The sequence below is a fragment of the Thunnus thynnus genome, chromosome 4 (genome assembly GCF_963924715.1).
Source record: "Thunnus thynnus chromosome 4, fThuThy2.1, whole genome shotgun sequence".
NCBI lineage: Eukaryota > Metazoa > Chordata > Actinopteri > Scombriformes > Scombridae > Thunnus > Thunnus thynnus.
The window spans coordinates 25723890-25739811 of NC_089520.1; the positions used below are offsets into that span (position 1 = coordinate 25723890).

The 15922-nt window shown below is 40.1% G+C and overlaps 2 protein-coding genes across 6 annotated transcripts in view; one reads left to right on the top strand and one right to left on the bottom strand.

Annotated features, from left to right (window-relative positions):
* Nucleotides 1-907: 907 nt before the first annotated feature.
* Nucleotides 908-15922, top strand: part of tacc1 (transforming, acidic coiled-coil containing protein 1) — a 32703-nt gene continuing 17688 nt past the window's right edge. The window contains exon 1 of one of the 2 annotated variants that reach the window (XM_067587907.1): nucleotides 908-1071. Coding sequence is in view for 1 of the 2 variants with exons in the window: in XM_067587906.1 (XP_067444007.1) it covers nucleotides 5545-5615 (71 nt within the window). In the remaining variant the exon portion in view is untranslated. Of the gene's footprint in view, nucleotides 1072-5425; nucleotides 5616-15922 lie in introns of those variants that run through there. The other variant, XM_067587906.1, reaches the window with a different exon arrangement.
* On the bottom strand, nucleotides 6098-13945 carry aggf1 (angiogenic factor with G patch and FHA domains 1). Of its 4 annotated transcripts, none has more exons than XM_067587910.1 (16): nucleotides 13845-13944; nucleotides 13698-13759; nucleotides 13239-13435; nucleotides 11143-11242; nucleotides 10864-11051; nucleotides 10422-10553; nucleotides 10111-10311; nucleotides 8819-9257; nucleotides 8517-8625; nucleotides 8186-8237; nucleotides 7983-8084; nucleotides 7704-7869; nucleotides 7470-7549; nucleotides 7246-7373; nucleotides 7052-7151; nucleotides 6098-6948 (listed from the first exon to the last, which is right to left on the bottom strand). In XM_067587910.1, the coding sequence occupies exons 3-16, from the start codon at nucleotides 13422-13424 to the stop codon at nucleotides 6694-6696; spliced, it is 2238 nt and encodes a 745-aa protein (XP_067444011.1). In that variant the 5' UTR covers nucleotides 13425-13435; nucleotides 13698-13759; nucleotides 13845-13944; the 3' UTR covers nucleotides 6098-6693. The 4 variants fall into 4 exon arrangements, with proteins under 4 accessions (XP_067444011.1, XP_067444012.1, XP_067444009.1 ...); XM_067587911.1 differs by lacking the exon at nucleotides 8819-9257 and adding an exon at nucleotides 9838-9907; XM_067587908.1 differs by having other exon boundaries at nucleotides 7246-7549; nucleotides 13845-13945.

Here is a 15922-nt window from a genome sequence, read left to right on the forward strand (position 1 = left end):
TTTTATAAAATTATGGTTTTATTCATACAGGGGTACATATAGTAAGGCACATTTAGTAAGAAAATACTGTAGGCCTATGTGTGGAAGAAATAAAGAGGAAATGATGTATATTATAAATAAAGAGGTTAATGAAATATTTCAAGCCATACTAATATTTATTGTGATCATAAATTATATTCAAGCCTCCATTGAGGATGATTTGGAGCTGACATCAACACCGTCTGTGTGTTTTTGTCGATGGTGACAAAAACACACTTTTTCACATGACATGCATGAGTTGTATACAGAAGCCATCTTGTAAATCATAATTAATAATTTACAAAAATTCTTTCTATACAAAAGCGATGGTGTTGACACGTTATGGTTGTGACAGTAGCAACATCAATATAATATGTAAACATTGTTGGAAAAAACAGTAAACCTAGAGGAGCTTGTGTGACTTTGTTGCATTCAGCAGATGTGGAGCAACCTCAAAATAAAAGTAAATATTGTTGAAGATTCACTGCTTTTAGTTTTAGGAGGTTCTTCACTCTACACTTTCATCTGGCATATATATATTACAGTATACATTTTAAATCATTTTTCCACTGTTTTCTTATCAAATTGAAATGATAATCTTTTGTCTGAGGACAACTGATTTTGTGGGCACTGTGTCATCATTTGTGTAAAATACCCTCAGATTATCAACCCTGATTATTTTAAATAAGAAAATGTTATTCATTTTCAACAGCACTTTTCTTAGTGGGACATGTTTTCACCAAAGTCTCAAGAATCAGCGACACACAGCGTAAAGTCTGGTCGAACTGCTGTGTCTTTAAAATCCACTCTGTTCTTGGCATGCTGCCCAGAAAGTTCATTTCCCATCCAGCCACATGGACTAAGCCCCGCCACGCAGAGAGAACAAGCATTCTCACTCAGCCGCAACTCCAACAGCAGCCCGAGCACAGACTCCCTTAAGGACCTCTCACTGCACTGACCGAGGACTTTTTCATCCACTTGTTGTTGTTGTTGTGAAGGACACAAACCTCACAGCGGATCCGTCACAGCCTGCCAGTCCTCAGAGAAACCAAGGTAAGATTTACACACTGAAACTCAAAGTTTGACAGCTGTCAGTCAGCCAGTCAGGTGCACCATTACTTCTGCCGTTATCTGCTTTGATTAGATAGGTTTCCATTAGTTAACTGTTTGTGTCGTTTACTGGCACTGATCTGCTGACTTTTGGACAGTAGTTGCCAGATGACTCACTGAATGTGCTGTGTCTGGTTTAAAAGTCCAGCTGCCATGCGGAGAGCTATTGTCTTTTGCATGAACACAAAGCCTCTTTTCATGAATCTATAATTCCCCTCACTGGTTGATCCAGACCAGCAGTTTGTGGTGAGTGTGATGTACAGAGCTGTAAAGCAGGTCTGCTTATTAAAGCAGTTCTTGTTAGGAGTTACACTAACAGACAGGTGACTGAAAGTTTGCCCACATGAGATTTTTGCCCTTGAGGAAGAATTCACCACAAAGATTTTTGGGACGAACTTTGGCAAAAACAATGAAGTTAAGACTAAAAAGTCTGGAGGCTGGTTCAAGCTTCAGTTCTCACTGTAGGCAGTAGAGACCAGGCTGTATAAACAGGATGCTAGTCGGGACTCAGGCACACACACACACACACACACACACACACACACACATGGCTGATGCTCTGGTTGACCGAACAGGCACTGCCAGCAGTGCTGTTGGTGTTTTTCTATAAACTGACAGGTTTGTTATTGTGGGCGATTTGTGTGGAGGCTGCATCATGTGAGCAACTGTGCTGCTTCTGGGGGTTTCTGGAGGTTTTTCTGGGAAGATGAGGTCACAGGGAGACACACCCTGAGGCCCGAGCTCGCAGCAGGAAAGGCCAGGAGGTGGAAGACATTCAACAGTGGCTCTGAGTCACTTGCCGGGAGGAAGCCATAGTTTTGTTGGAATTTCCATTGAGCTTGGAGCGCAGGAATTTTGTTCTGGATGTGGTATTTATGCTCAGAAGCATGGCATCGCATACAGGGTAATTCTCCTTCCAATACAATGTTTTCCAACAGAAGCCTTATGACAGCTTTAATAGGATTACATAATGTGCTTTATACACTTCTTTTTCTAAATAGTGTAATCAAATTTCCTGTTTTTGTTAACATGAAAAAGATCATTTTGTTGGCGAGTGCTTCATTAAGAATTAACTAAGATTCATACTGGAATGAGGATAATTTCCTCTCAGCCAAAAGTATCAAGTTAGATGACCTTTTAGAGGCATTTAAACCCCTACTTCCTGACCTCCCCTCTCCTCTTCTCACATGAACATTCATGTTAAAAAAAGTGCATTTTCTGTGCTGGAATTTCTTTTTGACTACTTTCCAAGGATAACAATCACGATTTAAAGTAGTGCAATCCTGTGTTTTCAGCCTGAGAGCTCTGTTCTGATTTGTAGAGGTTCAGTCACCGAGGCTGGGAAGGCTGGCTGAGCCGGAAGTGAAAGCGGGTAAGGGGGGGGGGTGGAAGTTGAGTCAACACAGGACTGTTTCTCAGACTTGTGTCGCTTCTGGTCTCGTGCCTCTCAATGGAATCACAGGCCAGACTGAGATGTTGCCATAACAGAGATGCAGACGAGGACATACACACATGTTGTGGCTTAAATGAAATGAAAATTGTGTGGAGTCTGGCTAGGGAGGGTCATTTTCTGCTTCCGTCTCGATCAAAGAGTGGAAGCAAGTGTGACTGAAACATACTTAATAAGTTTTTTTATAAAAATTGTAAAACTCTCGCAGTTCTGTTAAAAAGGGTTCCTCTTTACCAAGAAATACAATCAAAAACATGCTTGTGCCATGCTTCATTTAGAATATCATTTATCCGGATTTCTTTTAATAACATACTATACTGTATATTTCACTATTCATCTGATCTGTACACTGCATTTTGCAGTCTACTTGGCTGTAGTGGAGTGGACTACAAAGAGAAGACTCCCATTTGTCTGTATAGCTTTTGTCTTCCTTTTGTGGCTGTGATCACTCACATGACTCCATGGCTGTTTCTGTGTAAACCATATGTTACACAAGGTCTTCATTCTGCTACACAGCCGCTTTTTAAAACATTTGATAAACACACCGTTGCTGGCTTTAGCTGTGGTCAGCTCTGAGCTCAAAAAGCACTCAACTACAATTCAATGTTGAAACCATTATGACGTTTTCCTAAGCGAACTGTTTTTCTGAGGTATGTTTTCCAAAATTACAGACTCTAGTGAGCAATGCTTGCAGCACAGCCCTGCCCAGCCCCTGACCATAATGGAAAGCCATGGAAACGACATCTCACACTGTTCAGAGGAAATATGAATGATGATGAAAGAGTTTCTCTCTTACTATTACTGTTGTCCCCCCTAACGCACAGTGAGGAACGTCAGCGGTAGTGTTCAAAGTCAACCAGTTGATGTCAGGCTTCACTTGGTGACGGATCCGGATAACCTGCGTGTTGGGACAACATTTTTCCCCACTTCCTGTGTATAGTGTGAGAGATTATTCCATAACCAAACCTTTGTAGCTTGTCACTACAGAACAGAACAAAGTCTACTTCTGATCCCTCCACACAGCTCACGGTAGTTTTTCCTCTCAAATTGTTTCATTTGAAGGATTTTAGATACCCGTACATGTACAAGAATCCAGTTTTTCATAAAGATAAAGCAAAAATGAGAGAGGTCAGAAAAAAAATACACAGAAATTCTTTGCTTTTTCTCTTTAATCATCTCGTGATGATTTTATGTTGCAAAAAACTGCCATACATACCAGCAGGTTCCTGAAACAGTGAATGCATCCATCTAGGGAGTGAACAAAATAGCAGGAGCACCTTAAACTCAGTGTGTAAATCCATAAAACAACACACACTATGACCTCAAAAATGACCATAGACTTGAATATTAAAAGTCTCACAAAGACAGTATAACTGTAATAAAATACTTAAAGCAAAATGCCTATGCATGAACAAAAGTTGGGTTCTTTTTGTCTTTTAAATTGTATTTAAAAGACAAAAATTGCCAGTTGATATAGTGCACATAACCTTTTTATTTTAAGAATAACAGTATGTGATTTATAATATGATGGATGTCTATCCTGTACAGCAAAATGCAAATTATGACAAGAAAATATTTTTCTTTCACCAGGAACTCCTGACTAATGTCTCCAATGACCCAAAACACTCTATTCACCGTTCACACATTCCTCTGTTATCTGCAGACAGAAGACACTCCTGTCTTCATTGTCTGATTGTATTTAAAAATTCAACACTGTTTCTTGTGTGTGGTTGCGTGTATGTATGTGTGGTATGAAAGAGGGGATGACCTTCTGTTGCTACTTGACCTTTGACCTGTGTCAACCTCAAAGCTGGAAGGGGTGGAAAACAAGGCGTCTTTGTGAGAGTCAGACATTGCAGCAACATGTTTTAGTGACTTTAATACTAAAATATTGTGGTTGTAACTCCTAAAACTCTCATCATACCTGTGACTTCTCTACTTCTGTTTGGTTAAACCTCATCCTAAAATACAGATGTGCTGAAATAACAAAAGCACTTCTTTCCGCTCTCTTCAATCTGAGTGCATGTTGGTACACTTGTTTATTTTGTATGTGAGGCATGTCAGCTTTTCTAGATTTGTTTTAATTTCCCTAACCAGGCTGAGGCTGTTAATCTTTATCACTACTAACAAGGATTATGAACACAATATACACAGTTGTTTTAGTGCAACTGAGACATAAGAAAACTTGTTTCCACTTGCCTGTTAGAGCAATCTAAAAAAAAACCCAGCTGCTTCAGGAAAAGTCACATTGCACTGCGCAATGGCAAATGAAAGTGTGTTCTCGCTGCAAGATTAATATGCACTCTCTATGCAGATTACACAACCTCTCTGCACTCCAGTGTTCAGTTTGAAAAATGCTCTTCAACATAGCCAACAAAACAGAGAGATTCGATTCCTGAAATATTATTATTATTATCATCACACAAGAGACCATGAATAGACTTTGAATTAGCTGATTTTGCCCTTAAGGACTTGGAATCACCTCACATGATTTACATAACTTCTGAAAAAATGACATTATGAATAGGCTGTACTTGAAAGAACAGTTGGCTCAGTGTTGCTCTGAAACTGGTCAAGCCAGATCTCTCGAAGCCCTCAGCCACAACCTCGCATAAGAATGAATTCCCGCTTTATCTCATGACTCACGTCATCTTTTTATGGCTCAGACTTTCTACCCAACACAGCCACACAATGTGATCCCTCCCAATTTTATTACACTACAGTATCAGCGGCTGAATGTTTACTTCCAGTGAGTTCAGGGAGCTGAGGGAGGAGACTTGCGAAGCAGAGGGAGGGCGGGAGGGAGGGACAAGAGGGCCTACCTGTCAAAAAACTTGTGTCAGAAGAAGTCTGACAGGAGAGCACCAGTGTTACCTGCTGAACCGTCTCAGATGAGCACAGGAGAGTATGCCTACTAGCTAAGGGAAATACACATCGCCCATCGATTGGAGAGTGGGAAGATCAAAATGGGTGCCAATTTAAGTCAGAAGAAGAGCAGCAGGCAAGGCAGCTCAAGGAGTCACACCAACAGTGTAATGTGAGTAAAATCACTCACCTGTTTGATGCTGATTTTAGTTTTACAGAGCAATTCAACTGTCATTCTGTCTTATTCAGCGACTTAAAACTTGTGCTACAGCTCAACAAGTGGAGGCTTGTTACTAGTTTGAGAAATTTTCATGATGCATGTTCATCTGCAGCATTTGTCTTGTTTTCTAACAACACATCATACTGTATTTTACTGTCCTGTGTATATACTGAGCTTGTAGCTGCACTGACATTTTTTTTCCAGTTAGTGTGAGACTGGCCTCTGTTCAAGCGTACACTTACACACACATGCAAATATTCACACACCCTCAAAATGAACCCACAGATAAGCTCGCACAGTGCGCACAGATGGACAGTAAAATATGTTTGCTCACTGGCTTGACACAAGTACATGGATGTGTGTGTCTGCCCAATGACAGTATGAAAGGACTGGATCTTATGTAATAGGCTGTGAATCAAAGAGAACCATAATAGTGAGCATGATCGAAGTTTAATGTACAACATGAAAAAAAAGGGGGTTTTGGACATTGTTACAACCCAGCTGTGGTGACTGGTTTAACAGTTTCGTTGCTGTCTGAACGCATCCACAGTATAATCTCACTGTGAGAAATATATCTTCACTGTGTCAACATTTGCTCGAGGCGATTCATGTCCTCTTCGTTTTCAAAGGCACAGTGGCAGCTCTGCCCTCTGTGGGTTGGACTACAGGCATGTTGGACTGTGAGCATTTGTCCGTCACTCTTCCTCTGTGTTTTAAATTGTAAACATTCCACACAGTTCGCTTATTGAGGAGAGGAAGAAACACATTCGCAAGCTCACTCTGACCAATTAAGGACATTGTTTATGCACAGCACAGGACAGCTTGTTGATAGACAGTGATAGTTGTGGTCAGATTCTGTTTCAGCCGACTCTCAGAGCAACATTTCATTGTCAGTCATTGAGTTAAAAAAGTAAAATAACACTATTTCCTATCTTTACTGTAATCTACAAATATCACATTTGCTGATACGCATCAAAGTTCCCCACTCAGCATTTAAGTCCACTGTGAATGTACACACTCGTGCTTCTTCCTAGCTTTGGCCGTCTGTATCAAAACCTGCAGGAGAGTCTGTGGCGTCTGATTCTTCTGCTCTGACCCAGGATTTGGGTGATTTGTTCTTCTGTGTTTTGGGTGACAACATATCGGACTGGCAGGAGTCAGCGAATCTCTCACGTGCTTTCTCCCAGTTCTTCTGCGACTTTGATCTGGTCAGAGAGACATCATCTACAGACATGGTGCCACCAGCCCCCAAACCTGACTGGGACTTTCTGATTTTAAGCTCAATCTGTAGAGAAAGTAATGAGTAAATCAAATCATTTTGTTGCTTCACAATACATCTAAATCAAAGTGCCAACAGGACATGTCCACATTGTCAAGCAGAATCTCACCGGGTTTTTCATTCCAGTTCCCTCTTTACCCAGTCCCTCTCCTTTCTTCCAGCCCATCTTTTCCAACATCTTCCGCCCTTTGTTGACTTCACTGATCTCCCTTTGATAGGACAAGGAAGAGATACACGATTGACACTTATATTCATCATTTTTTTCCCTTATTTAGAAATTACAGTCAATGTCAACATACTTACACATGAACAGAAGCCGGGGCGTCATTTTTTTGGAAAACACCCTCACTGCCCACAGTCTGTCGTCGAGACTCTGCTCGGTCCTTGTATTTAGTGTTCCTCAGGGCTTTGGCCTCTTCATATTCACTGCTCTGTTTACAGAAAAGCAGTTTAAAGATGTGACTGGCGGCATAACGAGAAGAGGGTGTAAACTGAAACTGGCTGCAGCTTGTCCTGATGACACTCACCTGCAGGCCATATTTGGCCTTCATCTGCTTCAGCTCCTTCTGTCTTAGTGCTTCTTTATCCTCTTTGGTGAGAGCAGGCACTTTGGGAAAATACAGTGAGATTAAAAGGTAAATCTAACATGATGGTGGATGGACATAATAAAGGTAAGCAATCATGACCAGTGAATGCAATCTCACGCAGAGCCTTTGTTTGAGGAATGGATTAGATCAGGCTTTTTTTGGGGGGTGGCTCACCTGCAGTCTCCTCTCTCCTGTGCTTGCTGAGGTGAGCCATCACCTGACCGGGCTCACAGCCATCACAGGTATCAGTCCCTGAGTGGATGTGGAAGGATAGCACAGTCTCTCCCATCTTCACTTCATCACCGTGCATCAGTGCATGCGGATCACACTTAGTTTTGGGCTGCAGAAAATAAAACAAGTATACATTGAAGAAGTTGAAGTTTTACTGATAGGATGATGAGTGAAAGAGATGATTCTGAAGCAAAAAAAAGGAAACTAAAAAAAAATGTTGACCTGTAAGATTCTGTTGCCGTTGATGACTGTTCCATTCTGGCTTCCCTGGTCCACCAGCATGTAGCTCTGCTGCTCCTGATCAAAGTACACCTCCGCGTGGAACTAGAACCAAACACAGTTCATATTTAGAAACACCATATACACCTGCAATACACACATTAATCATGTTGATTCCTGGAGAAAAGTAAAGTGAGCTGGGGTACCTTGCTGACTCCCATTTCCGGTATTCGGATTGCATGATCCATATCTTTCTCTCTGCAAGAAAGAGACAGTATGTTGTCTTTAAGGAAGTCGTTGAGCCATTATTATAGTAAGACTTGTTCAGAGACTAGTTCCTTATATTTTTACTGAGTGAGAAATGACTTATAGCATCATTCTGTCGTTGGTAGGGTAGCCACAGCTCTACCATTCTGGCCTCCCATTCAAAAATGCTATGCACTCACTTTTGAATGCTTGCTTTCAAAGTACAAAACCTCTTACTGAAATGGAACTCATGCTGCCACAAAATGACAAGGGAAAGAAAAGAGCACAAACCTGCCAATGGTTGCTGCAGAGTCGGCTGTGATGATGAACAAAGTGCCCACCTGCAGCACCGGAGATCTGACCACAGTCACTCTTACACAAGGCGGCCAAATGTCTTTAACTGCAAGAAAAAAAAACCACAAAATAGTCAAGAGTGCATTCCCACGGGAATATGATGACCTCAGAAAGCTACAGTGCTGGGAGCGAATGAAAGGTGTCAAATCTAACTCACTTTAAGTTACTTCCAGATCAAACAAAGACTTAATTGTGCACATGTGTGCCCGGAGCAGAATTCAACTTGTTTTTCCGCTCACCTTCCTGACTCTGAGTCTCCATCTCTGACTCTGGGCTCTCGTTGGAGGGGGGGCTAGAAGATGTTGAGAAAGAGGAAGTGGACTCCCACTCCTCTCTCTCTGATTCTGTGATCTCACCCTCTTCTGGCTCACTGTTCCCCTCTGAGTCATCACTCCGAGCTACCGGACTCTTTTTCTTCTTGCGTTTTTCTGACTTAGATTTCTTCCTTTTCTTCTTTGATCTTCCCTTATCCTTGTGGTGTGAACCGTTTTTCTGCTTCTTCCTCTTTGACGAAGATTTGTCTCTCTCCTCTCGGCATTTAGACAAGTCTGTACTATGTGAAGCCAGGTCTGGACTGCAAGACCTTCGCTTCAGTTTCCGTGAATCCGTGGTCCTCTTAGTTGTTTTCCGTTCGACCCACTCGATTTCTTCTTCTTCCAACTCATCAAATACGAGTTCCTGGCATCAGACAGTCAACGGTAAGATTACGCCTCAAGTGACGCTCACTGACAGCTGGCTTTGTCGATCCCAAGTGTTTTGGCACAGCATTCTTATATTTGGTCTCAGTCTTCAAAGACAGTTCACTACAGACCTCCACCAAATCCTCAGCGATCCAAAAATTACTTTGTAAGATTTATAAGCACAGGTAATCAAATCCTTGAGTCATTAGAGGTTTATGACATTGTGCAGTGTAACAAGTGAGCATTTTAAAGATTTTAAAGAAATATCCTACACAAAATGAAATTATCAAATGTTTTACGATTAAAATTCAATGTATTTAACACTTGGGCTTCACTTTCCTAGTTCTGCCGTCATGATCAGTGATTGTGTTAAAATGTCCACACTTACTTTAGATGCTAATTTCTTTAACATTTAATGTGAATGACAGATCCTGCAGCATTCACTGGAATTGTATTGGTGATTTATGACTATTAAATCCTCCTATTATGATGGCAAAAACTATTAAACTAAGGCCCAGGTTGATAATAACGAGATATATTTTGTCATTTGCTTTGAATGTTGGTATTAAAATGTGTACCTCTGTGGGAAGCAGTATTCCAGTAAGAGGAAATCTTCATATTAGCCAATGAGTTAGTCACCTCTTGCACCTAGGTCAGAGGAATAGTCTTTTAGTAAACTAGCCTCAAATTTAAGCAAAAAAAAAAAAAAAGCATTTGAAGACTGAGACCAAAAAAGATATGAGGATGTGAAACATCACAATTTTTAAGAGGAACTAAAAAGCCAGCAGTCAGCAACCAAAAATAAAAAGTATCCATGCAATGCATCAGTAATAGATCCAGCTGTTACATACCTTATCATCTTGGTGTGAGGTTTTCTTCACCCCTTTCTTGAACCGTCTGCCTTTCTTTTCAGCAGCACTCTTGTCTTGGCAAGGCTCTGCACTGGTTTGTGCAGCAGGCACCTCAACCTTGGAATGAAACTGGTATCTTCCGCTCTCTGCATCGTAGTAGTAGTAAATGCCTGTGTTGGCATCGTAGTACAGCTGAGTGGCCTGAGGAAGATAAGAACATGCAAGATCTAAAGATTGGTAGAAAATGTCAAAAAACTGCTGCTAAGAGTAACAAAAGACAGCCTCATTTTATAGAAAATGTGTTGACGAACCGAGTCGTAGTAGAAGCCTGTGCTGTGGTCGTAGTACATCCCAGTTGTCTCATCAAAGACAAACCCAGTCTGTGTCATAGCCTGCTCAGCAGTGGCCCTCAACATATCAGCTATGGATCCTCCATCAACCTCCTGAAGAGATAAGAGATGACATATATTGGTCTTATAATGTAAACTCAATTTTACAAATTCATTTTATCCATCCATATCAACATCTCCTTATTTCAGTATTTGAGAACAGTGAACAACATAGACAATTTAATGTTGATCCAACAATTCTGATGCTGACAATTAAGTTTCTTTTTTGAGTCAACCATAAAGTAAAATAAGGAAACGTCTGTGATTACTTATGCTGGAAATTGTGACTTGAAATCTTTTGATGGACTTGTAATTTTTCATTAATTGATCAGGAAGTCCTACATGAGATAAATCATAAAATTACCTCAGTTGTGACTGCTACACTGCTGTCAGGTTGACCTGACACATCTGCAGCTGCTGCTTCATTTGGTGTTGTAACCTCTGCTGCCTTGCTGCCATCAGCTGCATCCACTGCTGCTGTGATCGGGCTTTCCTGAGAGTCAGCACCCTCAGGGTTCTGATAGCAGCCTCCATAGTAGTAGTTGTAATAATCTGGAAGGAAAGGTTTGCATCAGTTCTCTCATTTTCTGACAAACAGAAATGATAATCCACTTCAATCAATGTACATAAGAAAATAATTCACCAGTGTCTGTCCATACGTATTCTTCTGTCTGAATTTCAACATCGACTCTGTCTTTATCTTTCTTCTTTCTTTCATGAATCTCTGCACTCAGTTGGTCAACCTGAAACAATACATTTGTTGATAAATTCAATGGGTAAACAATCTTCAGGGTCTCAAACTAACACTGCATGTCATATCATGTCAATAGGATTGTAACGATTCACAGATTCAGTTAGATTGGACAGTAGCGTCACATGATATCTTTTGTGTACATAATAATGACTGTATTAGTGTTAGCAGTGGTAGAGGAGGTACTCAGATAGTTACTTAAGTAAAAGTACCAATACAACAATGTAAAAATACTCTATTACAAGTAAACATCCTGCATGAAAAATCATACTTAAGTAAAAGTACATAACTATTAGCAGCAAATGTATTTAAAGTACTAATTTCATCCCTCTGACTGATATATTACACTACTACTATTACTACAGAGAGAGAAGAAAAAACAAAGTTCTGATACACAAATCTGTTTTTGGACTTTTTCTCTAATCTTTGATTTTTGGTGAAATATTGGATCATTTGAACATTTATTGAAATAAAACCATGTGAGAAGTTTAGAGGGAAAATTCATTATTTGGTGCAGCAACTCATAGACATCTGAAATGTGACCCCAACTACACACTGCTTTTTGTAAGACGTCAAAAGCCAAAAAAATTGGAAACCACTGGTTTCATCTTTAACAGTGTGTTGTATTTTAAAAGCTTGTTATATTATCTATTGTGGAAAATCATCTGAAAAGTAACTAAAGCTGTCAAATAAATGTAGTGGAGTAGAAAGTACAATATTTCCCTCTGAAATGTAGTGGAGTGGAAGCAGCGTCGGAAATTAGCGGGGGGCAAGGGCAAAAATGCCCCAAGAAATCTCAGAATGCCCCTAAAAACCGTGATCGAGGGGCAGAAATTGCCCCCAAAAATTCGAAAAAAAATAATTTTATCTTTACCAGTTTAGGTCAATATCCTAATTATACATGATGTCATCATTTTATTTTCATCCAATTCATTTAATTTCAATTTCAACACACAAACAGCGCTGTTGTTCACACTACGCGCTACGATACCTGACAGAGGTGTTGCACTCCTGCTGCACCTGCAGTGAAGTTCGCTGCCAGGATGGACCGCTACCTCCTTACAAAAACTCTAACTGCTCCACCCGATGAAAGCAACCTAAGTCCCAGGCCGTCACCAACACCAACACCAGCAAGCAAAATAAAGACGAACAAGACGGCAAAGAAAGTTGCGGCTTCAACTATTGAAAAATGGACTGGCTTGGTGTAGAATAAATGAAGAAAACGACTCTCCTCTACTGCAAGGCATGCAGGGCTCACCCTCCCAAAAATAGCCTGGAACCGCGAAAAAGTAATCACGACTTTATCAAAGGAAGCGAACAGGTCAAAAAAAGTGTTCGGCTCATCGGCACCAAGCCAGCAAACATAATCGATTTGCTTATGATAATTAATATTATTAGTCTTTTGTCTGGCACGTTAGCCAATATAGTGTTAGTAATTTGGCTAACTAACGTTAATGTTAATACATATATGTGGGTCTTGCCGACCGGTGGGGTGGTCATTGCAGTTTCTCAGAGGTGTTTCATACTCTCATCTCATATATTCTCACTTTTTTATACAGTGGAAGTATAAAGTAGCATCAAATCGAAATACTCAAGTTAAATACAAGTACCTCAAATGTATTTAGTTACCTTCCACCACTGAGTGTCAGTACTGTGCCCATTTTCAATAACTGAACAATCACTTTTATAATATGTGAGACACTAGAGTGAAACAACAGAGTTTAGTCAGACCCATTCAGCTGCATGTATTAACACAAACAATGATTTGCACTATCATAAACATCCTTAGATGTAGTGACAAAAACAGAGGATCGTGAGTTCAACGTTATTTAAATATCCCAAAATCACAAATTTGTTTCTGCGGCTTGATGTTAAATAATCTGATGAACAACAATCTGATGAAAAACCTCATCACTGCCTTGTAAAATAGCTCTGAACAAAGTGAACTATTTGATATGGCAGGTGTGGTGTATTTAGTCTGCACTGACCTGTTTCCTCAAGTCTTCGTTGTAGCTCTCTGTGCTCCTCTGCAGTCTCTCGGTCTGGCTCAGCTGCTTCTGCACCTTGATCAGTTCGGCTTTGCACTCTTTGAGCTCTTGCTTCAAGGTATCTACTTTAAGACGAAGCTCGGCCACTTCAGAGTCCGTGTCCTTTTCTCCATCATCGTTCTCCATTATTACTTCAGCTAAAGACGTTCACGTTTAAGTTTATAACTTATTCACAGAAGCAGATTCAAAATATAGACGATGGTTAACGTAACGTTAAGCCCGATGATCTATCTGCTATTGGATATAGTTAGTTATTTCAACAGAGACAGTAGGTAGCAATGAGATACTGAAATATGTACCTTACAACAAAGTAGACACCCAGATAAAGTTATCTCTATATTTTAACTAACCGCCAACTGGAGTTAATGTTAGCTAAAGTTAACATAGAAAGATCCTCACCGTTTGCTTCGTTTACGTCTCTTTGGTTGTGAATTTCCTCTCAGCACGGCACATGAACCAACCTGAAAGTTGAGAATAAACATCTTGTAACTACCCTGTATTTCCGACACAGCCGAGTACATGTTTTGAGGATAATTAGACAGTTACAGTTATAACCGTTGAAATGTTTACAGTCCACCCTGTGTGCGACCGCCATTTACTAACTAATGAGCTACGTCACAGCGGAAGTGCTTCTTCTTCGGGTTTGGCGGACTTTTTTTTCTCTGTACAATCTGTCACATCCTGTAGTACTTTGCCGCCACCTATCGACTAAATGTGTTTATAGTTTATAATGACAAGTAAATTCCTTATACAGTCTATGGTAAATTCACCTTTTCTCTTTTACACGTATAATTCTAGTGAACCCATCTTAAATTACCTGCACTTTGAAAAATATATTGTTTGGATCCACTGAATATGACATGTCTCTGTTCGCAGTTCTATTTGATTCATTTACTTACTTTTTTGACCAATTTTTATGTTCACAAATCCAAATTCTTAAGCAAGATGCCAGACTTTTCAGAGCTGACTGTCCATACCAAACAATACATTTCTTCAATATCTGCATGTACAAAGCTGTTAAAACGTATAACTGCTGCAAGCTTTACAAGATATTTATTTAACTTTTTTTTATTATTGCAACCTTTAGTTGTAAGCACATCCCTTGTGTGTTTGTGACTTTAGACTCAAATTGTATACACAAGGTATTGTAAACGTGCTGTATACTTGTTTCAATAAAGGTGTTTACAAAAAATAAAAATAAAAAAAACTACCTGCCGTTTTACAAAGTCTGGTTTAATGGTAAATCAAGTAGGGAGCACTGTAAGTGTAAATCTGCTCTTACTTTTGACACTTTCCACTCCCTTATATTTTGTGTCACTACTTCTTTGATACTGATACTGGAGAACAAGTGGAACCAGAAAAGCATTTTGTTCAGAAAATGTGTGTAATTGCTGTTCACTAACATGCCAATTGGCTTTTTGCAATTTTGTTGCAACATTCTTCAAAATGTTTACTTTCTAGTTGCTCGTTATGACGTTGTTCTAATGTGACCTGCTCCGCGTGAGTGCCCTGAGATAACTTGATGATTTGGTGCTATATAGATTGAATTGAATAGAATTGAACTGAACTGAATGTCTTCTAATTGGAAAGGGTACTTAGTTTGTGGTGTCTCAGGTGTTATTCACATGATTCACATGTAATGGCTGTGAGTCACCATGCTAATTTTATGGTATTTGAATTATTGAGGCTTATCTATATCAGAATATAAGTAAACAGCATTTTCAACAAAGGTTGTTTCTTACTATGGTACACTGACATGGTGTCATTTTGCTCTTTGACCACTAGGGGTCACTGCAACACACTGATTCTGCCATTTGACAGTAAAGAGTGAAATGATTTGGCGTGTGTGAGTGCTTTACCCCACTGGGGAAGGTACAAACACTCATCCCTGGCAGGATGTGGTGGTGTGTGTAGTTCAGTCAAAGCAAAACTTGCTCTGCTAGTTGTCTTTGCTACTAGTCAATAAATATCCATCTCACACTGTTCAGTTTGCGTCACTTTCAGCTGACCATATTTTCTGTTTGGGTGCTGACATGTCAGTTTCTCTCATTCAAAGAACCTGCTCCCTGCTCCTATAACACACACACAAACACACAGACACAGACACAGACACACAGACACACAGACACACACACACACACACACACACACACACACACACACACCAACTAACAATTCATATTTTGACTTCCTTCCTCCTCCTCTTCTGTCTGCTCTTCTCCTCCCTGTTGTCCCCCATTCTTTCACATTGATTAATTTCCGGGAACTTCTGATGCATTCAGGACTTGCCAAGACCAGGCCCTCTCTGTGTGTGTCTACACTTATTTTAGGCTCCAGAGGAAGGGCTGTTATGTAACGAGGCAGCTCCACTATTGTCCTCTAAAATTGAAATACAGTCTCTATTTATGGCGAAAGTGTATTTAAAGTATTTTATCGTTGATGCAGTGTAAATATTTCATGGGCTTATGTGCAAATTTTATCTCTGTGGAGTTACTGTGCAGGATATCAGATTGGCTTTGTCAGAAATATATTTTGTGCTGAGCCTGACATGGAGACGAAACATAAATGTGTCATTAGTCACATTTGTACTGAGACAAGCAGAATTTGAGTTGCTGTGTCAACTG